Source organism: Crocodylus porosus, unplaced genomic scaffold (genome assembly GCF_001723895.1).
Source record: "Crocodylus porosus isolate Cpor-Errol unplaced genomic scaffold, CroPor_comp1, whole genome shotgun sequence".
In the NCBI taxonomy this organism is placed as follows: domain Eukaryota; kingdom Metazoa; phylum Chordata; order Crocodylia; family Crocodylidae; genus Crocodylus; species Crocodylus porosus.
This window is the reverse complement of record NW_017728943.1, coordinates 64,337,854-64,363,236: the sequence shown is the minus strand read 5'-3', so window position 1 is coordinate 64,363,236 and position 25,383 is coordinate 64,337,854. Positions and strand designations below refer to the sequence as shown.

At 39.0% G+C, this 25,383-nt stretch overlaps 1 protein-coding gene across 1 annotated transcript in view; it reads left to right on the top strand.

Annotated features, from left to right (window-relative positions):
• Positions 1–25,383, top strand: part of USH2A (usherin) — a 652,515-nt gene that overhangs the window by 498,294 nt on the left and 128,838 nt on the right. The window contains exons 49-54 of the mRNA XM_019549473.1: positions 591–812; positions 7,769–7,992; positions 11,706–11,916; positions 12,352–12,549; positions 13,025–13,179; positions 15,657–15,855. Coding sequence (XP_019405018.1) covers positions 591–812; positions 7,769–7,992; positions 11,706–11,916; positions 12,352–12,549; positions 13,025–13,179; positions 15,657–15,855 — 1,209 coding nt within the window. The remainder of the gene's footprint in view (positions 1–590; positions 813–7,768; positions 7,993–11,705; positions 11,917–12,351; positions 12,550–13,024; positions 13,180–15,656; positions 15,856–25,383) is intronic.

Here is a 25,383-nt window from a genome sequence, read left to right as displayed (position 1 = left end):
TAACTGGTCAACAATGTAAATAGTTGCTCTGAGAACAGTTTTAGTCATGTGAGTAAACTTGTACTTCTGCTGTTTATGAATCTACAGTTGTGCTACAAATCAGTTAAAGATTTCACCACTCAGGGATTTTGGCAATTTTAACAAGTTTACCATCCACATTGAAGAAGGAAAGAATCACAACAACAGGAATTCTTCATGACTCTGGCACTGTCTAAAATACAAGAGTTAAACTAATGTTAATATAGATTTAAAACATTTTAAACTATGAGGGTTTTTTTTAAAACTATATTACTTTTCTATGTAGATTTTGCCATACTTCTATATTAATATCTCCTGAGTCATATTTTCAAAGGGCTATAACCCAGGTCAGTTCATACCTGCATATTAATTTAATTCTTACCCCAAGCATTTATAATGTTAGAACACACTAAGAAACTAAGTACAGAAAGAGAGCTTATATTTTTTTTGTGACACAGTTTGTATATGAAGATGTCTTATTCTGACCCCAGTCCAGAACCCATGGCAGTCAGTGGAAGAACTCCCTTTCAGTAGCCCTGCAGGCACACAATGACTAATTGTATCTTTAACAGGAGAAATATGTTGCCCTAATGAAGAGCAAAACCGGGTTTCAGTTGGAGTTGGTGATGCCTGCTGCCAGGGAACTCCTTACTCCACATCAGGGAATCAGATCTGTTGTTGTGGATCCCTTCATGATGGTTTCAATCAGCAGTGCTGTGGTGGACAAGTAGTAAGCAAAGATTTGATCTGTTGTGGTGATGAAGAGCTGGGAACTATATACAGGCCTCTCACAGGTAAGTTCTTAAATTCCCATTAAAATGTATCTTTATAGAAAAGCTAAAGCTGGGTATTGAAAGCTCTCCACCTATCCAAACACTTAGGCCCTCTATAAGGAATCACATAGGTTTAAAATAGATGGATAAGCCCCTTCTATGACAATGGCGATTTAACCTTCTATTCACCCACCCTATTTACCCACTCTAGACCAGTGATTGTCAGCCAGAGTGCCATGGCATCTTGGGGTACTATGAGATCTTTTTAAAGGTGCAACGGAGTGCTACTCACCAGTAGCACTGTTGGGTGTACAAACACATGCACGTGAATCATGAGATAAACCCAGAGATTTCTAACAGACATCCATAGTGTCAAAGACATTCTGACCTGTTGCAATCTTTCTGAGTTCTTTACCACAGGAGAATTACTCTATTATAATAGTCAAAAAATGAGTGAAAACTGAAGTCTGAGATTATCTGAGAGGTGCCTTAGGTCTAACAAGGGGTTCCTTGAATCTAAAAAAGGTTCAAACCACTGCTCAATACTCAGTCCAATAGCTGCTCTTACTTGACCTAGAAATAACTGAGTACCTGTTGCTCCAGCTAAGGAGTTAAAGAAAACAAGATGTAATGTTAGCCACTTCACTTCCTTGTCTGCCATTGGCTACAGGTCCTCCTTTTTTCAAGTGTATCCTAATGATGGGTCAGCCGATAGTTTAAAACTTCTTTTATCTTAATTGCTCAATCGTTGATCAGGGTCATTGATCTGTTATTTTTCTTTAATTTCACATCCTCCTTTATTTGATCTAATGATTTCTCAGGTCTCCCTCTTGGTCTAACAACTAGTACCACTACATTCTTAGCAACTTATTGCTCTCTGTTTTTCCTCTAAATACTTGCAGACTATTTCAAACATTGTTCATAAAGAGCTTTCCATAGCTGTTACTTGTGTAATTGTTCTTACTTTCTTACTTGTAGGATTTTGAAGGCCAACATAGGATGTGTTGCACTCTTTCATTTTATGAAACTAAACTAGCTGCCAGTAATCTCTGTTGCTGTTCTGACTCTAGTTTCAATAACCTTTGCATACACTTCATAGACTGAACACTTATACTTACTACCTTTTTATTAAAGAGAGAGTGATATTACCATCAATCCAGAATCTGTCCTAACCATCCTTCATCTTCATCTTCTATTGGTAATATCTGGCTTTGTTGTTTTCCCATTTTTCAGTTTACTTAGTTCTCTCTTACTTTTAGTGACACTAAGGGAAGATTTCCAGTCAGTAAGTGGCATTTTTTTAAATTTAAGTTATTTGCAATACTATCCCTGTAGTGTGAACCTACCAATCATGCACCGTAAGCTATACACTGGGCAAGTTGCTATTTGTGTGTCCCGTGTTTTAGTCCAATATGGGAGTGGTTCAGGCACTTGCCAAAGAAGTGGGATATCCTTGTTGTAGGCCCCCCTAACCAAAAATGATATATATGGAACTGGAAAACTGCCATCAAGGCATGTAAAGTGAGCTAGAAGTCCACCCTTAGAGTTGGAATTTTATCACCATTTACAATGTCAAAGGATGTGGTACATTGTCCGAGAAATTTTTCATTCAATAAATTCTCTTTATGTTCTCTATGCATTCAGATTTTCTTCTGGATCACTTATTAATCCAGCCTTCCTATCATTAACAACACTGAGGACATCATTATCAAAGTCTGTGGCCACAGAAATTGTTATACCTTGACCACTCCAGTCTGATAGACTGTGAGATTTGACCTTTCTGGATTTACAAGAAGTTGTAATCTGTTCACCTGTTGAACCAGGTGTACCTACTGACATCTCACTCATTCTCTAAGCTTTTCCTGTGATAACATGAACTCAGCCCAGTACTTCAGCAGGACAGAGAGATTATATTAGCAAGTAAGAATGGAGTAACCTACAATAAAGATTGTAAAGTCAAAAAGAAATGAAGAAAAAGAATTAGTTACACAGAGAGCTAGTGCCTTTTGTCCAGCTAAAATCTTCACAGTACTGGGTTCAATTGTAGGGGTGAGGAAGACTCTGGCCTGGAGGATTGCTCAATGAGTTTGGATCCCAAACATCTGTGTTCTGGTCACCTGTTGTATGAATTGGGGAAAGACACTTCATATATATATTTCCCTATTTTTAGAATGGGGAAGATGATACTGATTTCCTTTGTAAAACACGCTGAAATCAACAGAGTGAAAAGATAAATATAATTAGTAACTATCCTATTCAGAATTTTGTCTTTTCTTAGAATAGCTTTCTTAGAATAGTAATCAGACACAAATAAAAGCCCTTCAATCTTAGCTTTCCTCTACCTTCAGAAAAATATTCACTATCAACTGTCACCAAGAAAGAAAACACGGTTTTTAAGTATAAAATAGTGGAAGTGCCCAGTTCCACTTTCACACATTCAGATGAGCACTTTGGTGCCTAAAAGAGCAGTTTGGCATACATGTGTCAGTGAGCCCCTACTTTTAGGTACTTTAATTTGAAACTGGAGCTCATAATAGCTGATGTATTTTTGGGTAATAAGTCATTACAAGTCAGGCCAGAAATCCATGTTCTGTTCCTCAGCAACACCAGGTTCTCTGCCCTTCACCTGTGTTCCTTCTCACTTCACCCCCTCCTCCCTGAGAAGACATCACATGTATTCTACCTCAAGCTTGTAGGATTTCCCATTTCCAAAAAAGGCTAAACCGAAATCGCAGCATAGGTGTTTCCCCAGTTTGAATGTCTTCATTCTATTCCAGTGGTGAATTAGTTGACTATTCTTTTATCCATGTAGCCAGCATCTTCTTTTCCTTATCTTCCCAATCCTGAATTGTGTCAGCTCCATATCAACACAGGAGTCATGCAATATCAATTCTGAATCAGGCCCTCTTGCACTGTAGTGCATTGTGTGGCTGCCACAAGATGGGACTGGCTCGTAAAACATCTCTTTATGTACTTTATTACTTAAACTCTTTTATTTGCCTGCAGGAGCCCTTTAACAAAATCACATTGAATTGACTTTCTCACACCAAATCAAATCTCCCTGGTCCCAGTTCAGTTGTCTTTGTCAATATGTATTTTATAAATGGAGTGAATTAACAGATGCTGTTGGAACAGAACTGCTGGGGTAGCGTTTATGTTTTTACTGCTCTCTCTGGGCAGATGAGTTGTGTAGGAGTGTAATACAGGTATCTTGGGATGAAAGTTATGTTCTTCATTTCAGTGTATATGTATTCTTAACAGTTTTTTACTTAAATATATATTTTTAAATACCTTTATACCTTTTTTCTTTTTAAAGTGTTTGCCTATATTACTCAATCATGTATACCATTTTTCTTTAGAATGGGTTATGGTGACATTTTTCGCTATTAAAGAATGCAAACAGTACCTTTTTCATCACTCACAGTTTTGCTGTGAACACACAGTTTGCCATGAGCAGCAAAGAACTGAACACAAATATACATTTGAAATGTGAATTTGTTCCATAACTAGTCAATTTAAAAAAAATCTTACTATGTTGCATTAAACTTAAAACAGACCATAGTTCTGTATCATATCATATGTCATACCCAATATACTTTTTGCTTAATTTCTTGTAGTCATTCAGGCTTGCAAAACCATCATGAAATGTACCAGCCAGGCAAAAAATCTCCTTTTCCCCTACCCCTATTATGAAAATGATTGCAATGAAAAAACATACTGTCACATTAAAAACATAATTTACTTATCCCAAGCAAACGTCTGAATAGAATTTTGTGAGAGTATGTTAATTGATAAATTGCTAAGTGTATATTGTTTCCATTGTCTGCCAGAGATGTAGGTAATATGGTTGGCCTTATCTTAGAGCTGAAATGCTTTTGATGCTGTGATTTGTGCCTGGACACTGGGTACTATGATTAAAAATGTAGTGTCAAATTCTTTCATTGATAAGTTTTAGGTTTTTGAAGAGTTTAGGGAAAGGAGGAAAAAGAAAACATTGTCAGGAAATGTTCCAACAGTGTTAAAAAATTGTTCACATATTTTAACTTACCGTACATGAATAGTCTAGTTAAAATCAACTTGACTGCAGACTCTATACCCGGGTTTGCAATGCCTATTTGTCTAAGGAAGGTCTTAATTTATTGTTTGCTACTATCTAATCTTTTGGGAGATATAGTCCTGTCATCACAGGCAGTCTTTTGCATCTCAGATTACTATAAAATTATTTTTTTCAGTATCTTCTTTTTTATTTTATTTTATCCCTTTCTCATGCTGGGCTTCGTAGCTGGGGTGACCATAGAGACATCTACTGGCAAACGCTGGCAATGATGCCACTACATATAATATATCTTTTCAACCCTACCACAGCATATAATCAGACAAAGTTTTCTGATCTTGGATATCAGGCATAGAATAAACAGAAACCAATCCTGATTTTCCCTTTTCTCTTTAATAAATTACCACTACCCCTGACGTGCCATGATCTCAAAACACGCTACTCTGTACAACTGAGATTTCCAATCTGTAGTGGCTGCAATACCCGCTTTCAAGCCAAATATTTCTGGAGTAGCTTGCAGTGTACACTGGCTCTGTATTTTGTTGATCCTCTATTTTGGCTTGGAAGCTTAAGCCTTTTAATTCTCATTCTTCCTTTTGAAACCATTGGTTTTGCAGATTTACTAAATTAGTAATTCATCACCAAGCTATGTTTGTAAACTTTTCAAGTTGCAGGGATGAGCATGAAACAATTTGTTGACAGAAACCACTGTGAGTAAGGAATACTTTTCTAATCTCTACATTTTCTTTTCAATATATTGCATTATATAACTCCAAAAAATACACACATACAACATGACACAAGCTTTCCAGCTGATTGCAAATAAATATTTAGTATTTTGATAAAATCAGCAGCTTCTCCATCTTTCAGCAATTGAATGAAGAGATTTTGGAAGGTAAATCAATCTATCAATATTACATGGGCCTATTTTGTTTTTCTTGGGGCATATTTAAAATTGTACATTTGCAGTGTCAAGGTTCAAAAGTCAAGTGCTACATGTGATAAATTAGGTAGGGGTCAAAGGCTATGCAATGCAGTTTCAGAAGATTGTCTATCTCTGCCTTTGCAGCTCATTCATGCTGAAGTGATGCACTATGGGAATTACTACCAAACTCTGCTCTGCAACATCTGCTCTCCCTAAGTGAGTTAGTGCACGTCAGACATCTTTATGTCAGAATATTGCAGTGATGGATGCAGTCTTCAGAAAATGCTGCATAAAAATCTGGTGTGCCGTTCTGGCCATTAAGTGAAATTACTATTTAAATTAATGGCGCTGTCACAGTTTATCTGTGCAAAGAATGAACGCTGATTAGGGTATTAAGTAATTAGCAATTTATCACACTGGAACAAGGTTGATAATAATTAAAGAAGTAATGGTTTACCAAAGAAACTAGAAAGGGAGTCACTTCTTGTTATGTTAGTGAAATCTTGGCTGAAAAATTTAATTCAGTTAAACAAAGATGAGGTTCTCAGAGAACGAATGCAGCATTGTTTTTCAATATGAAATCAGTTCATTATCAAAATTTTAGTTTGCCTGTCAAAAGTCCCTCAGAGCTATCAGATGGCTGATTATTAGTATTGAATTGGGTCAGTGTCTGCATTTATTTTCTACTTAAAATGTAGTGTCACTGTAGCACAAGTAGATGAGGGAAGAATTCAACTGTTAGAAAGCTGGTTTTCCAATTCTGATTGCAATGGAAGGACTCAATCCTGCAAAAGGTCATCATACTTTATTATCACTTTACTATCTTGGGTAGTCCCAGTGACTTGATGGAACTACTCACCTGAGTAAATGGTTGTAGAATCATCTCTTGAAAGAGCAATGTTTGTTGTCTTTTACCTAAAAGAAAACTGCTGCGAGAAATGGCAGTAAAGGGACACAAGTTTCCATTGAAACGTCTGAATAGGAGAATACAGTGGTAAAGTCAAATATGGATAAGGTTGACTATGACTTCCATTTTATTTTGTCATCTTGTTCTCCTTACAGTACAATCATTCCATCATGGTTATGTTATTAATTAGATTTCCTACTGTACTTTACTAATATGACAGCTTTTAATATAACCTGACTGAGCTAAAATTTATCCCTGTCTTTTTTTCTTTTTAGGGGGTGGGGGGATTGGTGAGGGAAATGACAAATGAGAAACAAATGATTTAACAAACTTGTAAATAAATATGTAAAATGTATGAAAATGTGCCCTGCTTTTGGGTGCTTTATGCCTTCTCAGCACTTGAGAAACAGTTTTCATTTGAAAAGAAAATTAAATTATGTAAAGAAAAAATTGCATGCCATTTTTCAGGTTACTAATTCCAATTAGATATGAGAAATAAATCAAGATAGTAACTTCTTTTTTTCGAGAGAATGGAACCTTGATACTTTGTATTTGGAAAGTCTCCTATTTAGTGCTGTATGAATAGTATGAGTCTACCTCTGAGCCTCTTAGATGGGGCCAGATACAAATCTAATAAAGAAGCACAAATAAGTATACTTCAAGACTTTTTTGTTAGAAGACAATTGTTATTGGTATCTCACCATTATTTAACTGTCTGTCTTGATCAAAGACCATTTAGAGGTGAATGAGCTACTATTTTGCATACCCTAGCCTACAAGCAAAAGATTGTCGTTCTTAAGGGTGACTGAATTTCCACAAAGTAGATTAGCTGTTCTTTGATACCTGTCTTTGACCTGCTATGTAATGCACTGCAAAATACTTCATAACCAGCTCAGGGGCTTTAAGCTGATTCCAGAGGACCCCTATCTGCTTTTGTTAATTATTTTCAAGTGTATCTGGACCCTATCTAGTTATACACAGTTCCAGCTCAGCCTCACTCATTCATCTTTATACTATACTTCAGAGAAACCTCATAACTTTTTTCTCCCCCACCCCTTTTCCTATTCATATATAATGTTTTACTGTTGCAGGAATGTTCTGTTGTGGACAGGAATATCTGAATATGTCAGATACCATATGCTGTTCTGCTTCCAGTGGTGAGTCTAAAGCACATGTTAAGAAGAATGACCCAGTGCCAGTAAAATGCTGTGAAACTGAACTTATTCCAAAGAGCGAGGAATGCTGTAATGGAGTTGGATATAATCCTTTGAAATATGTTTGCTCTGACAAGATTTCAGCTGGAATGATGATGAAGGTAATTGATAGAAAACCTCTCAGTGGCTCTGATTTGGCAATGGAAAGAGAAATACATTGTTCATAACTATTTTTCTAAAATAGGAATATAAAAACTCCTGTGTGCATTATTCATTTTCACATTACATTCGTATTAATACCGAATGAGTTCACAATGATTGATGTTATTGCAATGAATTCTAAAGGAATTAATAATGATTAGCTGCTTCTTGTGAAGTGTAGCCCAGCACTTCAGATTAGGATAAGGACTAAAAGTTGGCATGCCAGCAGGGCTGGCATGAATAGCAAGTATCAATTGTATGACCACTGTTTGATTACTAATCATCCTACCTCAGTGAAAATTAAAGCTGAAGCAGTGAGGGGTTTATTTTTATTAAATAATCCTCTCTCTAATTTAGGCAGAATGCATATTTGTGACTTTTATAGAGATATTGTATAGTAATATCTTTTTTCAGAAATGTCTAACACAATTCAAGTGGTTGATACGATTCTCTATCATGTTAGCTAAATTCTACATAACAGGATTATAATGTTTATGGATTAAATCCCAGTTTCATAAATATGAATGAAAACTGTGGCATTTACTTTTGTGGAATTGAGGCATCTGCCTTCAGGTTTAATAGCAATGGTGAGAATATTACTTACGTGACACTTTTCATCTAAAAGTTCTCAAATCACTCATAAATACTAATTACTTAAATAATTACTTAAACAAGCTACACCACACCTTAGTAGGTAGGTAAAACCTATACTGTTTTATAAACAATGTAAACATTTTGGGCCCTGGGCACCGATCACTTAAAACCCCATTTGAAGTCCAGAAAAATGGGGATTGACATTCTGAAACCCCCTCCCCCTCTCCCCCCACAAAGCTAAGACATCAAAAATTATTGGCCACTTGAAAATGTGGCTATATATGGCTCACCCAAATCGAAGCTGAACCTGGAATCAGTGGCAAAGGTGAAAGTAGAGCCCAGGATACCTGGCTTGCAGGCCCTCTCTGTGGCTACTCAAAATTTCTCCTGAATTGGTTGAGCAGAATTCTGAAAATGCTTCCATTAAATAGAAGAATAGATTAAGAGGGGGATTAAATTAACCATGAGTCAAAACTGGCCAAGATACTGAAATCCTATTAAAAGTTGTCTTCAGCATGGACATTATTGAAAAGTAGGATTAACAACTTCTAAAATTAACAGGGAGCTGAGAAAGAAAAATACTTGAAAAATGTTAAAATATACGGATTAGCTGAACCAGATGCCAGGCCTTCTAGATTCCTCACTTGTGAGGAGTTGCTTCTGGGATGCTGGGCTGCAGAAGTCTGGGAATTAGCTATTGATCTGATGTAATATTTAATAATTAATAACAAAAATAATGATAAAGCTGGAGAATCTCCAGAGCATGAGGAAAGGAATGAAGAGTTATCCTGCCCGTTTACATTCCCTAAAGATTCTGCTTTCTAGCAAACATCTAGGTCCCATTTCTACAAAGAACTGTGCAGAGGGATTCCTGAAAAGTAACAAAATCATGAACATTGAAGTGGTTGGATTTATAGTGTCCAACTCAGCGGCTTTAGTAAATGGCACAGAGTGCATTCAGCTTCTCATGAGTGCTTAGCACTTTGCGCAACTGAGATCATGCATTCTGATCCAGTTTTTAAGAGTGCATAGTTTAGCTAAAGATTTAATTTCATTCACTTTCTTCATTCGCTATCACTGTTAGTCTGAATATTTCAAACACAATTTTGTGTTAAAAAATTGCTTTTTCTGAAAAAAAAATTTGGAAAACGCTTTTTCTACAAAATTTTAGTTGCAACCATCTATAGATGCCTTTAGACAACCTATTTTTGTTTATTGTATTGAAAACAGCAAAAGGATTGTCAAAATAGTTTTAAAATAAGAAATGTGCATTTAAAAAAAAGTACATTGTAATTGAAAAAAAAAAAAGTACAGAATTTAAAAATAGGTCCATTCTGAGCCTGGCAAGCAGAGGCATAACTAGGAATTTGGTGTCCTTGGTGGGGTAGAGTAAGTCAAACACTTATGTCCTCACACATAGGCCATGGGCAGCTGCTGCTGTCATGGTGCAAGCTCCGTGAAGTGGGACAGACATTAGCAGTGGCACAGACCCCCCTGGGGACTGCCATTCTGGCGTGTAAATCAATACTCAAGGCTGATGTCCTGCTCACCCACCTCTTCTTGCATTACTGCCTGTGAGTCAGAATAAATTTCATAGTTCTGAGATTTTTCACTAAATTTAACACTAAGAAGTAGACCAGTCCTAAATTCTTCCATGTTTTGGTGCCCTGTCTGTTGTTTGTCTGCCACCTTAATCCACAAACTAGTCTTCCTGCTTTTGGAATAAAGGAGCTCCCTTTTGTATCAGTGCATTTGCTAGTATTCAAAATGAATCATTAGCTCCCAGAGAGAGGTGAGTCACCTCTGAGCTTGCCAGTGCACTTAGTTTATGTGAAACAAAATGGCTGAAAGGGGCAGTGATTAAAACACTTGGTAATCCCTTGTTACATGTGTCTCTCACTGGACAATTGGGCAAAGATTTGGCCATTTCCAAATTAGTGAAATGTGCTTATTAAAATACAGGGAACTGTGCATATTTTAAATGATTTTTTGCTTGCTTTCACTACATAGGATGGTAAGTCTATATATCAAACAGATGACAATTCTAATATTGAAATGATGGAAATTCTAGGACGGATCCTGGCTTATAGTATATATCAAAGTAATTTCATTAGAAACTGCCAAGTCTTGAGAATAAACATTACTTAATGTTTGATAATCGTCCAACAAAATTATGTCATAGGGTGAATTAAGGAAGCATCACATATGAGCTATTAATTTGTTTTCCTTTCTAAAGTTCATAGCTTAATGCGTAAGAATAATTGCAGCAAATACTATAGTTTCTTCCTTCCTGAAGTTGTCTATATATTTTTAGAGTTATTTCTCTCTTCTTTGTGGCTTCTTGAAAGTGGTTTCCATTAAAATTGTTGTAATAATGGTAGGTATTAAATGTGCATTTACAATTGTATGGATTTTGTTCAATATGGGCTAAATCCTGCCCTTCATCCATAGCTGTGGAAGCCCATACTGCAGTAAAACTATGGCAAATTTGGGGTGTGGAGTGCCATTTATCTGGGCTTTATACTGAGTTTTCATTTTGAGTAGTACAAAGACCATTTCTGTGATGATTAATTGCCTTTGTCTCTATGTACAGCTATGTATGCGGGCTGGAAGTCTGCTAACATCCACTGTGCCTGGTCCTTACAAAGAAGGCACATTCAGTTTGTGGGAGAGCATTGTATTCCCTTTCATATACATGTTGACTCTTCCCCTTTTGATAAATCCAGCTAACTAGGTTTCCTGTGAGTAAGAAGATTTGTTGATGTTGTAGCAAAAGGAGATCAGAATAATTGTTGATGTTTTTGGAAAATGCCACAGAAGCACTAATGGCAAAGCAGGACACACAGGCTCTGTGTGTGGCTCTCTTCCAAACTCTAAAAAGTATGGTGCTCACTGCATCTATTTGATCTGGATGAATGGCTCAGTCGGCTCATTCTCCTCTAAATAAATAAGACTGTTGGTTCAAAGAGGACAGTGAATAGTGACATTTACATTTTCAAATCTCTTCACTGAGAGAGGTAAGAAAGATAATTTTCAGTTTCTTTTTATCTCTTCATTTAAAATAATGTATGTTCCTCAGGTAGAAGACCAATGCAAAGCTAATACCTTGTGCCCCATATCCATGGCAGCAACAGCGTATTGTGGGAGGTGTGACTTTGATTCAAGTGCCCACATCTGTGCTTGGGTAAAAGGTTTTCAGAGTGCTACAGAAAAAGAGGCTGATCAAGATGTATGTCCAACTGTAGAGGAGACAGTGTACAGTGGTGGCCCAAACCGATATTCATTTACAGGTAAAAGGAAATGGGATCATTCTGTGACATATAAATCACTCTGGAATACAAGTTTCTGACCTGGTTTTCATTATGTGTCCTATGTGAAAAGGAAGTAATGATGGACTTTCTTCATAAAGTAATCTGTTTGCTAGGGTCTGGGTAGTAACTTTAGGCAGGTGAAACTACTGGTTAGTAACAAGGTCACTAACCATACAGGAACTAATCCTAATCCCACTGAAGTCAGTGAAAGTTTTGCTATTACCATTGTCTTCAGCGGGTTCCTTCTTTAAGTCCCGACTGAGGACAACACTTAAGTGAGTGTAAGTATTTGAATAGTCTCATTGATATATACTGTACCTAGAGATGAAAAGTTTTTTTCTGTATCTAAAAAATTAGTCATGAGCAGGGCTTTTATCCGTGATTTACATGACTGTGTCATTTTTCTTATTCTAGACTTGAACCTGGACCCCTATGTCACCTATGAGTATAGGGTAGCTGCGTGGAACAGCTATGGAAGAGGTTTCAGTGAAATCAGCAGAGCTAGAACTAAGCAAGATGTGCCCCAGGCTGTAAACCCACCAAGATGGGCCAAAGCAGACAATCGAGAAGATGCAATACTTCTAAACTGGAAAGAACCGGTTCAACCAAATGGTATTGTTTGTATATAAAAATGGTATTTCCTATGCCAGCTGTTCTAATAGAATGAAACCTGTCTCTTTCACAGCCATATTAGCATGTACAGCTAAACTCAGTATGTTCTGTAGTGGTGATATTATTCTCACACTTGTTCCTCCACTATTTGAAAAAAGCATGCATGTGAGTTTTTTGGTTTTTTGTTTTGCAAATTCATATTGCTATTTTCTTACATTCAGGATATTTGTGCTGGCTCATTCCAAGAATTTCTTCCCCTGCCAAAAAACACAACTTGATTTAATGAGAATGGGCTTCTGAAAAGGCAGGGCATTATAATATTCAGTACTTCGGGGGATTCTTTGGAGTAATCTCTGAATGAAGTGGCTGCCTCTAAATGTGGTCTCTTAAAATGTCATGGTAATATTTTGGAATGAAAATTCTGAGTTGAACATGCCATACTGTGATCAGTGGCAAACTTTCTCTTCTGGTTTAGGTCTTATCACTCACTATATTGTTTTCCGAAATGGGATGGAGCGTTTTAGAGGAAAAGAACTGAGCTTCCTTGACACAGGTGGTATCCAGCCATATCAAGAATATTCATACCAGCTGAGAGCCTGTACTGTTGCTGGTTGTACAGACAGCAGCAAGGTCAGTGTATTTATTTTTATAGGAGTAGTTTTAGCAACAATGTTGGCATCATAAAAATGCCATTGGAAAGGTATTGTTTGAAGCATTGTATGGGTGAATGTATGAAAAACAATAGCTTGTTTGTGACTGGTTTAAAATCAGTGTGTTAACAGGTGACTGGGTTAAATCCCAATTTGTACATTTTAGCATGAAGACCCAATTGATAAGTAATACTTTAGGCCCTTCAAACCTGCAGATATGACACTGAAAGTGATATATTAAATAGGGAGCACACTTAGGTCAAGCACAAAAGAGAATGTTAAAAATATGCTTTCTTTCCCAAAAAGCGAGACTATACAAATTAATGTCCTCATTGTTTCTTATCAAGATGACTGTGACCTCTTTTTTCTCTCTCATGCTGCTCCAGTCTCATCAGCCATCTTATCACAGCTTCACTCATTAGATCCCTTCTGTGTCTTCCTGTGGCAGCACCAGATTCAGACTCCTCACCTTCAACTTTCTATACACACTACTACCTCTGTTCATATTTTCTCTCCTCTCCCTTCCCACTCCTTGTCACTGCATCTTTTGCCTCTTTTTCCTGCTCACAGCTTCACAATGTAGCTGTCTTTCACTCTGCTCTCTAACTGTTTATCAGCCTCCAGCATCCCTTCTCATACAGCCCATGGATTTTTTGCCTTACTCATAGCCACAGTGGCAGGGCTTCCTCCTGCAGCAGCAGTGAGTGTCCCAGTGAGATCAGAAGCTCCACCACTGAAGTCAGAGCCTTAGCTGGGCTTTGTCCTCTGGTGGCAGCCAGTGAACCAGAGAGCATCGTGGGCTGGAGCCCTAGCAGCACTGTGGGTAGAAGCCCCACCACCATGGTCAGAGCTCCAGAGCAGTCTGTAAGCATCTGAAAAGCAGGGAATGAGGCCCTCCAAGTGATTTGAGTGTGAGACTATTCTTCTAAATCATGACCAAACTTTTCAAAGCTGCCTAACTGCAGAAAAATCACCCCAGAAGTACAAGGAGGTAACTGTTTTATCCACCTATTATAAGCTAACTCTTGTAGTTATAATCTCTGAAATGAGATGCTGATACCATCACATCCACTAAGTAAGCGTATTGTCAAGGACATATATACATATAAATCATGTATCATGGTAATAATAAAAATACCTGAGAGCTCATAAAAGCAAAAGACCAAATTCTCCTCTTATACCAGAGTAAATCAGAAATAACACTCCTGAGATCTGTGGAGTTACGGAAGTGTATAATAGTCATTGGTGTTCCCATAATGGGGTTAAAGAGAACCTCGTTGTCCTTATGTAAAGCATCCAGTAATCATAAACACCTTCTACTGGTTTCCAATAGGGATCATGAAGAACTTAATTTTCCTTGTGAATGGCTTCTGGAATTTTTTGAGGGCTGGAAATATTAGGAAGGAGGAAAGCGCTAAAGTGTTGGGTATTAACCATGTCTAGCAGTAAAAAATTAGCTAGGATCAGCTGGTGCTCCTACTGCTACTCAGAAACCTCACAGGTACCTGTCTGGAAGGTCTTGCTCATGCATTCAGAGTCATGCTAATCACCAGATTTTAGGGCTTGGAGGAATTTTCCCCTGAAATATGGTTGGCTAAGGCTGTTGGGGGGGGAGGGGTTACCCCTTTTTCTGCAACATGGTACATGCTAAGAATAACTCAGAGCCCATAAACCCAAGAAGTTCTCTGTAACTGCAGCACCAGGATATGGTGGTCCTCTGTTGCCCTGGGGTTTTTACCTATGGCACGTGGGAGAGTTTGTTTTGTTTGTAAGGTGTTTTGTTCCTGTAGCATGTGGGGGTTGGAGTGAGTCAGAATGGATGATCCTGCGGACAAATGATTGCCTGCAACTGGGAATGACTAGACATGACAGCGTGGAAGACTCTTCCGGTTCTACAGTTCTGTGCATCTGGGAGTTTAGCACTGACCTATTTTTTGTTTCAGTTTTGAAACAATCTGAGTGAATTCTAAATCATGCTGTCCTTTGAAAGCCTTCTGGGGTCCTTTAAAAAAAAATTAGAATCAGCAGCTATGAACTGATAACATGCAGATTTAGTGGATGCAAGGAAGTTAAGCCCCATGTTTACTGGTGCTTAAAATATAGGAAATCAGGCCATTAAAATGCAAAGACACTGAGGAACCATATGGAAGAGAGTTATCAGGAGTTCTCTAGCAAGACGTTTTTTGTTGTTTCATCCTGTGCTACACGCTACAGCTGAAATGTTGTGAACTTGTTGTTATAAACTGTAGACATAGACTTATGTAATGTATTCAAGGTCAGATTTCATTGGGAAAAAAGAAGGCTGGGGGGAAGGAGGAAAGTAACTAGTTCTTCAGGCCCTTGGTAATGATATGCCAGACCAAACAACAACATTTTAAAACAAAAGTGACATTCTCATTGATCAGAGTATCTAGTGCACTATTACAATAAATTGCTGTTTAATTTATGTGTCTTCAGGTAGTTGCAGTCACTGTCCAAGGAATCCCAAAGAGTGTTCAGCCACCAACAGTCACTGCTTTGAGCTCAACAACATTGCATTTGAGCTGGACCATACCCAGGAAACCAAATGGTATCATCAGAGAGTACCACATCAATCAAGATGGAAAAGGGCTTATATACACTGACACTGCGGGCACAATGCAGCATACTGTATCAGGTAAGGATGCAACGCTCTGGGAAGGTAATGCCCTGTTCTCAGATATAAGACCCTATTAGGGCTGTGTGAAGCTTCGGTGGCTGATTTGATTTGGTGGAGATTCGACTCGATTCAGTGGCTAAATCTCTAAATCTGAATCAAATCAGGAGACCCTTTAAATTCTCTGAATCAAATTGGAAGCCTCCGAATCAGTTTGGAGAAATTTGGAAAAATTTACTGATTCAGACATAGCGACAGCTTTAAATGTTTTTTCTACATACCTCAAGGTACCAGGTGGCTCATTAATGCTGAGATGCTGGGGTGGATGAAGCGTCTCACAGGAGCATGGGGCGGTCTTCAGTGCACTCAGCAGTGGACCCGGAAGTGGACCAGAAGCACTTCTGGTCCACTTCTGGATCTGCCAGGGAGCACGAGCCCCCCCCCCCGCAGCTCAGCGACTGGTGCCTTCTGGGTCTGGAGGGACACCCAGGGTCTCACTGTGGCCAATTGCGAAGACGGAGCGGTGCAGGGGGGAGGGCCTGTCTCTCCAGAAGTACTTCTGGTCCACTGCTGAGTTCTCTTCCAAGCATGTGGGGGGCCCCCTGCGCTCCTGTGGGATGTACCATCTGCCCCCACCATTGCAGCATCCACGAGCCATGCCTGGTACCTCAAGGTATATAGAAAAAACATCTAAAGCTGCGTCTATGGGTGAATCACTGATTTTCTGAATCAGCATTGAATCTTCAGATTCGGATTCATCCGAAACAAATCAGGGACAGTGATCCAAATCAACAATCAAATAACTGTCCCCGATTCGTGCTAAATCCAAATCGAATATGGCCCATTTCACACACCCCTACTTCTTACCATATTGATACCACCACTTCTGTGTAACTTTTAAGTCCCAAGTTTTGCCTGCAGCTCAAGAAATATTTTCAGCTGGTGTCACAAACATTAATCTATTTTAATTAATGCATTTTTCCGCAGCTGGTGTCTCTTGTTTTTCTGTTAATAATAATGAATTTAATTTCCAAACATTAAAATCTCCATATATCAGTGGAGAACACATACTTGATGAAAAGTGTCAGACAAGACATGTTAGTTTTGTATACTTTAAGTCAGATTCTGCTCTCTGTCTCACAGTGTTAATGGAGAATTCCATTGGAGATACTCTGGATTTGCATCAGTATAAGGGAAAACAGGCTATGGTTTCTTGTGTTTGAGATTACAGGAAAACAGAAACTGTGAAATCATCTTGGGAGTGGCCTGTCAGCTGGTGCTTGGTGCATCTGAGGGTTTTGCTTTGTGTTTTTTCCTGTAACTGATTTTAGAGTATAAGCCCTTTGGTTATAGCAATAGCATCTTGCTTTTCCCTCAGCCAAGCATTTTGTTGATGCTCAATAAAGAAAAATATTCAGAAAAGCATTTGTCTCTCTTAATAATTTCCCAGAAACTCATGAACATCTACTATAGCATGTTTGTTTTGAAAGAAGCCCAGAAAGTCAATAAAGTGAGAGTACAAAAGATTTGACATTGATATTAAAGAAGTATTGCTTTCATATAATAGTCTCTTAGTAATAGTTTGGGACACGATGAAACAAAACTGAATTTAGAAATGTTTGTGGCAAGCAAAAGAGTAAAATTCTAACTTTCAGACACTTTTGCTTTTATCCTATTAGACCCTGAATCTGAGGTCTTATTTCTGCACTTGTATATTTTAAGAAAGTGTATATTTTAAGTTTTCTTTCCTTCTAACTTTAGTTGCAGTCTTGGGGGTCCTAATGGTATAGCTACTGCCCTTTCTGTTGAAGATCACCCAAGATTATAGAAGTCCCCCATAGTAGTACCATACACAAATATGAAAGCCATACAGTGTGCATTACAATTAGATGGATGTTCAAAGCATCCCGATATTTTATCTGTTAGTATAGCCATGTGCCGTAAGTTTTTCCACTTCACTATAGATTTTAAGTAATGAAAGAAATAAGGAGTCCACAAAAAATGCTGCTGAAAATGTGTCCATAAAAATTTACTTGGAAAAAGAATTAGGTGTATAGCTATAAAATTCTGTGTGCTCAATCCCAAGCTCTGATGGATTCATGCTTACCAGCTTGATGTGGCTAAATGAAAGGCAGCCTTCCCTTAAAGGGGTTCCAGGTTATATACCTAAAGAAGGTACAATATAGAGCAGCTCTGTCAGGTCTCACACGTCTGAATTTCCTAACTCTGAAGGAATCCCCACTGCTTTTTGTATTGTAGAAGCAGCCATTGAAAGGGGTACTTGGTGGGTGGGCGAGGGCAGAAGGAGGGGAGAGTCCTGACCCATTCTGTTCTTCCATCTCTGTGAACTAGGGCTAGAACTTTACCTTAAAATTTCAAACCTGGATTTTAGACTTCACACATATTAAGGTTTGGAGGGTTTACTTCAAGCCTACTCCTAAGATGCATTTGTGTGTGTGTGTGTATGCATATGTGCATGATATATAACCCCACTTCCCATAAAAACACAACTACATATTTTAGACACCCAAATCCATATTTAGGCACCTTATTCAGGCACCAAATCAAAGAAATTTGATTTCAGGCATTGCCAGAAACTTGTAGTTTACATTAAATTCCAAGGCTTTCTTTTTCAGAAGCAGCTAAGATCTAATAATACCCTCAGATTCTGAGCAGTGTAATAAAAAATGGGCAAATAATCCACCATTACTTTTCCCTAATTATCAGCCTTATTTCAGGCTTTTCCAGTTGAGTCTCAGTTTGTTCCCCCTCTCCAAAGCCCCAGTCCCATTTTAGGCATCAAATAAGCAGAGCAACTTCAGTTCCTTGGTCCTGTGAAATAAATAACTTAAACAACTGTCCCAGAGGCATTGCATTCCTCCCTAAAAGTCTAAGGCCCCCGTATCCATCAAAGAAGAGGAAGGAGAGCATAAAATGCTGTGGTGAACAGTGTCAAAATTATCAGTAAAACCATCTTGATTTTGTCCACGTCTGGAAGAAATGAACAACTAGCAAGACCAATTGCAGGCCATAGATCAGACTCAGATCTAAAACCAAAATAACTGTACCAGGAAATCTGAGTATTTGGGGTACTGCCAGATTTGTTTTGTTTCATGTTCCTTTGTTGTCTTCTTTAATAAATGGAGATTAGGATTGGGGTAATTAGGAAGATCATCAAAATAGGGATGGCTTCTTGTGCAATCACTTAAGAATTGCTTCTTTGAGAGAGGCGGGCAATCTGTTTTTGAAAAAGGGCTGATGACCTCCATAAGGTCACTGACTGAAACCCTATTAGAAAACACCTCACTAATACTCTTATTTCTCCCTTAAGAAGCAGTTTCTGCCTCCAAAGGGCCTCATTTTTAGTATGAGTACAAACAAAATAGTTTTTCAGAGGCACTTGCTAGGGAGGAAAGATAAGGAACAATCTATTTTTATTTAGCAGAGCCATCCCAGTAAGCCTTCTCTGCATTGTCTTGCTAAGCCAACAAAAAAATTGTGGGGAGTATTTCTTTTGTTAGTAAGAATCAAGTCTTGCATTAGGGCATACTGTTGGATTCATGACAGTGGTTTTGCAACTTGGATAATTATTACTTTCTAAATTCACAGAATGAGCTAAATAATCAAGCTTATTTCACACATAATCTCAAATATTTGAACTAACTATTGTCTCAGCCCCTGTGGATGTGTGTTTTGATTTTCTCATCTTTTTTCAAAACCTCTGGTTTTCCCAGAGCAACAGTTGAACGTTAATGAAGCTGTAGCATTAGTCTTTCCTGAGACTTTGAATCTAGGGCCTTACAAATAACAGAGAAGAAGGCTTGCACCTTGCCACTGCACCATTGTCTTGCTGCTTATTTTTAATTACATCAAAGCTTTGGAAACATGATCCCATAAATGCTTTGTGGGAATAGCGGTGAATGCACTCATCATGTGAAATCCATAAATTGCTTATAATCCTCTCAAGATGTTAAAAAAAGCATTAAGTAATTGAAGACAGGAAGTCCTCAGTTAATTATTTAGAGGTGTTATCAATGCTTTAAGTAAACTGAAGCATTTTCTGCTATCTCACTGAGTTGAATGCCACTGGGACCTGGGGGCAGCAGCCATCATCTTCTCATATTCTCTAATGCAAACAGCACATGGCAGCTTGTCAATAAAAGACCTTTTTATATCATTTATTACTGAACACTTCCACTACCCTGTACAGAACAATTTGGATGTCAGTTATGGCATTGTTTTACTTTGTGTTACTACTACTTTACAAATGGGCCTGCTAATACTCTGTGTTGTGGGGGCAGGGGGAAGCAGGAGGGGAGGATTGACTATAAAATAATTAGGGCTATTGCTGCAAAAAGAAAGCTAAGAGTGCCCTCTTCAGCAGCAATAGCTTTGAAAATTGTACCAGTCATTCTTAACTCTATTTTTGTCCTTGACTAAAGAACCTATCCAAAATAATGTACTTTATCAATAGTTTCTGTGGACACATTAAAATAACAATTAGAAAACAAGGCTCTAGAATTTTGTGACAAAATTGCATGAAATTATTCTGTATACAGGTAGACTTCATTTAAGACTTGTAGATGGTAGGTGATAGTACAGGGCTATCATTGGTCAACCCTATCTTCATACTGTGATGAACCATTAGTAGTATTTATTGAGGAGAAAATGTGTTCAGCAATTTGACATCCTGCTGAATGAAGCACATGTGGTGGTGGCCTAGGACTGTCAGTACTGGAGATAATTGCTGACCTTGCTGGAGCCATGACCACAAGTGGAGACGAATAGTATTGGAAATGATTGATTGACTGATTGGATAATACATTCTGTAGGAACTGTTTTTGACAACCACTTGAAAAAACAGAAGATGATACAGCTGTAAATTTGACTGACTATAAAAATGGAATATTTGTAGGCTAAAATTCCAAGGAAAAACTCCCCTTTGAATTGAAATCTACTTGGAAAAATTTCACAAGTGAAGTACTGTTTGACTTCTAAATTATCACATTTCTTATTGTTTATTGGTAATTACACAGCTTGCAAGCCCTTTGCAGTAGGGATTTTATCTTATGCATGTTTTAGCAAGTTCTAGGTAAACCTTTCCAAAATCCACTTTAACAAGTCGTGGGATTGCAGGAAAGGTCCACTTATGGATTAAAAATTGGTTTAAGGATAGTAAATAAGAGTGAATATATATAGTCGGCTTTCAGGATAGCAAGAGGTAAACAGTAGGGTCCAAGGGGGTCCCTCAAGAATTTGTGCTGGGACCAGTGCTTTTTAACATATTTATAAATTATTTGGAAAGGGGATGAGTAGCGAGATGCCCAAATATGTGGATCGTATAAAATTATTCAAACTGGGAAACACCAAGTCAGATTGTGAGGATCTACAGCAGGATTTTGAATTATTGAACAAATGGCAAATAAAATTCCTTGTAGATAAGTGTAAAGTGATGAACATGGATAAACTTCCCCTCCCTGCCCCTCAAAAAACCCCATACCTACAGTGTGGTGGGTTCTACATTAGCTGTTACCACACAAGAAAGAGATCTGGGAGTTATTGTGTACCATTTACTAAAAACATCAGCTCGATGCTCTGCAGTCTTCAAAAAAGTAAACAAAACGTTAGAAATTAAGAATAGAATTGTAAACAAAATAGAAAGTATCTTTGTGTCCCTTTATAAATCTATAGCATGTCCACACCTTGAATACTGTACCCAGTTTTGGTCCCCACAACTCAAAAAGAATATAGAAGAATTAGAGAAGGTTCAGAAAATAGCAACAAGAATGATTAGTGGTATGGAGGGGCTTCTATATGAGGAGAGACTGAAGAGGCTAGGCCGATTCAGTTTAGAAAAAGAGACACTTGATGAGAGGCATGATAAAGGTTTATAAAATACTGGCTCTGTACAGACATTTGGGGAGGTTAATTCAAGTTAAAAATGGCCATTCAATCTAAGGTAATTTGGGATGGGGGGCTAGCAGGGACCCTTGGGGAGGATCAGGAGGGGAAGCAAGCTCTGGAGCGGGGAGCAGGGAATCCACAAGGTAAATCAGGGGGAAGGCAGGGTCTGCAGGGGGGATCAGAGGGACAGGAGGTATTTGTGGAGTGTTTGCCATTTTTAGACCTCTCTATGGCTAGGGACAGAAATTATGTATAACCCAGTATAAGAGATCAGAAACCAGTTCAAATCTGTAACACAACAGAAGTTCAGGGCATATAACCCACTTTCAAAATGGCTAAAACCGGTTTAAGATAAGCCTGGATGGACATAGTATCAGACTTCACTGATTTAGGTTAAATCAGTTTATTGAACTTCTGTTCCAGATCCCCTCCAGATTCAAGGTATCTCAAAGTTCCTCAGCATCCCACAATGCTTTACACCTCCCATACAACCCCCTCCCCCTCGCAGGATGGGTAGAATAGCCTTGGTCCATGCTGTCTTCTCCAACTGAGCAGGGAGGCATGCTCTAGCACCCCAAAGCTTCTGCCCTGGGCCACTGCAAGCATGTGGCTTCATTTTTGGAATCAAAAGAGAATGTCTGTTCACTTGCTTATCAGTTCAATCTATGCAGCTTAGACTAAACTGAGAAGATTGAAACAATTCAGCCTTGGGCTTTTTGATTATCTGTACTTAGCCTGTCTTGAACTTCTGTACAGTTACCAGTGTAGCCCAATGGCTGGTCTAAAAATGGCTAACCTATGCTAAGTTAGGCTACCTCAGAGGTAAGGTGAACTTAAATCAGGTTGACCAGTTTTAGACTGCTCTAACGCATGAACTTCTGTGCAGTTCTCACTTAGATCAACCTAACTAGGGATCTAAAGGTGCAGACAGAAATGACAATTTTGCCTGATCTGACTGCAGAAAGTATCTTATAGCTGTGACCAAGCATAAATGCATGGCCACAAACAGCTTAAAATGGCTGACTGGGTGAAAATCTGACCCCTTGCTTCATGAGGTATCAGATAAAGATGTCATAACATGTAGTGTCTTTTATAACTTGTGTCTGCAGAGCTCCCAGCCTGTCACTGTTTTCAGAATGGGGGGGGGTGTTTCAGCCTCTCCCAGAGAGTGGTGTGGGTGTATTGCAGCCCCCCCCTTAGGTAGGGTGGGGCTCCAACTCATCCATCCCACCCTTCAACACCAGCTGGGGAGCCCCAAGAACGAGCTTCCTCCACTGCCCTTCCCCCCCTCCCATTCTGAAAACAGCACTAGCAAAGAGCCCTGGCCTTTGCGATGGGAACCTGGCTGCAGGCTTTCAGCCAGAAGCTAGATTCCCTCCCACCACGAAACCTACAGTGAACTTCTGTTTGGTCTAAGGTAATGTTGTAACTGAGAATGCTTTGCAAAAATGGCTTTGAGTTACAGGTGGGAGCTGCACTTGTTTGCACCTGACATGTAAGGTTTGCACCTGGGTGAACTAAGTTAGATCTGGTGGCCATTTTTAATGCAATCTGACATGCCCTAACCTCCCCAAACATCTCTATGTACCCACTAAGTGGTAGAAAGAAAGTAAATAGGGATTTATTATTTACTATCTCTCAAAAAAGAAGATCTAAGGGTCACAAAGTTAAACTAGTATGTAGTAAGTGTAAAAGGAACAAAAACCATTCTTTTTTACACAGTACATAATTAAAATGTAGAACCGACAGTTCAACCAGATTCAAAATGGGATTGGAAAAACTCTTAGAGAAGAGGCACATCAGTAGCTATTGAACATGGGAGGTAGGGGTACATCCTCTGAACCAGAACTTCCTGGACCTTAAATGCTGGAGGCTGCAAGGAACAAGGGACAAATTGGTCATACCCTGTTCACTCCCTTTCCACATCTACTCTCTGCCACTATGTGACACAGGATACTGGGGAAGATGGAGCTATGGTCTGACCCAGTTAATGGCAGTTATAATGTTCTAACAATTCACATGTAAGACTAGAAATTTTCAGGCATCCAAATTTTTCCAATAAATGTGGGGAAACTTTGCCCACTCTCTCTGTTACATTCCATGTTCTTTCCTTAATATACAGCTGCAAACAAGTATGCTCTCTTATACATGTTTCCTTTAAAAGTGAACATGACTCCCTTTAGGGGAATTCAAGTAATTTGTTGCCACAGTAATCTTTTCTACCCTGAAATGTTAAATACTTGGCTTTCCTCCATGTCTTTGCCTCTGTCTAGTCTGCAACTGTCATTTCCTCCCCTCTTACTTTTATAGAGAATGCTCAGATGATTTTTCTTCTCTTCTAGTTCATGATTAGGTTACAGTCAGGGTTGTCCCTCTGAGTCCCTCTGAGTCATCTCTCTATTTTCTCTTTCACATCCTGTTCAATTTGTGAGTGGCTTGTGTGTCTTCCTTTCATTGTTTTATCTTTCTAGCCCCCTATTGCTCTGAGTCTGCATCTGTTTTTTAAATGAAGGAATCACATAACTGGCTTTAAACAGAGACATAACATTCAAGTTTTTTCCTTGTCACAGGACTCAAGTGTTTTTTCTCTCTTTAAAGTAATTACAAATATACACAAAAGTTATATTCCAGTTGCATTAAAAGAACATAATTAAAGTTGTGAGTGGAAACACTGAAGTTAGGAAACATCAGAATCATGGTATTGTTGCCTTTGCCTTAGTAGAATATGATGTCTTTAATTCCAAGATCATAAAATATCTTTTCCATTGAACTCCTGTCTTACCCTGTGAATGGTGTACTTCTGTGGGCATGCACTGTGTAGTGAAGGAGATTGTTCTCTGTACCATCCCTTTCTTATTTGTAGCACAAGTTAGAAGGTGTGTAGTGAATGAAGCACAGAACAGCAAGGAGAGAAAGGATGGCTTCATGGCCAAGGCAGTTGCCTGCTACCCTTGAAAAGTGGAATCTTCTCCTTGGCTCTGCTGCACAGGTCACAGAATCATAGAAGTAGGGCCGGAAGGGACCTTGTAGATCTTCAAACCTGATCCCCGGCCTGGGCGGGAGAAAAAGACTGGACTCAGATGAGTCCAGCCAGGTAGTCGTCAAGCCTTTTCTTAAAGACCCCCAGGGTAGGAGCCAGCACCACTTCCCTAGGAAATTGGTTCCAGTTCCTAGCCGCCCTAACTGTGAAGTAGTTCTTGCAGATGTCTAATCTAAATCTACTCTCTAATAACTTGTGTCCATTGTTCCTTGTCATGCCAGGGGGCACTAGGGGAAACAGTGGCAGCAGTGGTGGATTATGATTTAATGGGGCCCTGGGCAAACAGAAAAGAGGCCTCCCGCATCCCACGATACACATGAATGTATGGACTTCAGTGGGGAAGGGGCCCCATCCCCTCCTAGTGCTGCTGCAGCCAAGCGTGGAGCGAGCCTCTATGCCCTGTCAGGGAGGCTGGGTGGACTAAGCTCTCCTCCCTGCTCTCTGCCCCTTCACCCCCCTGCTACAGCCAGAGTGGAGCCAAGCAGATGTGGGCTGCCTTCTGCGGACTCAGGGCTTTCCATCCTGCTGCCTTTGCCCCAGGGGACATACTGTGGCCATGCGCCCTGTGCCCGCATGGCAGTGGGGGCACAACTCACCACCCCGCT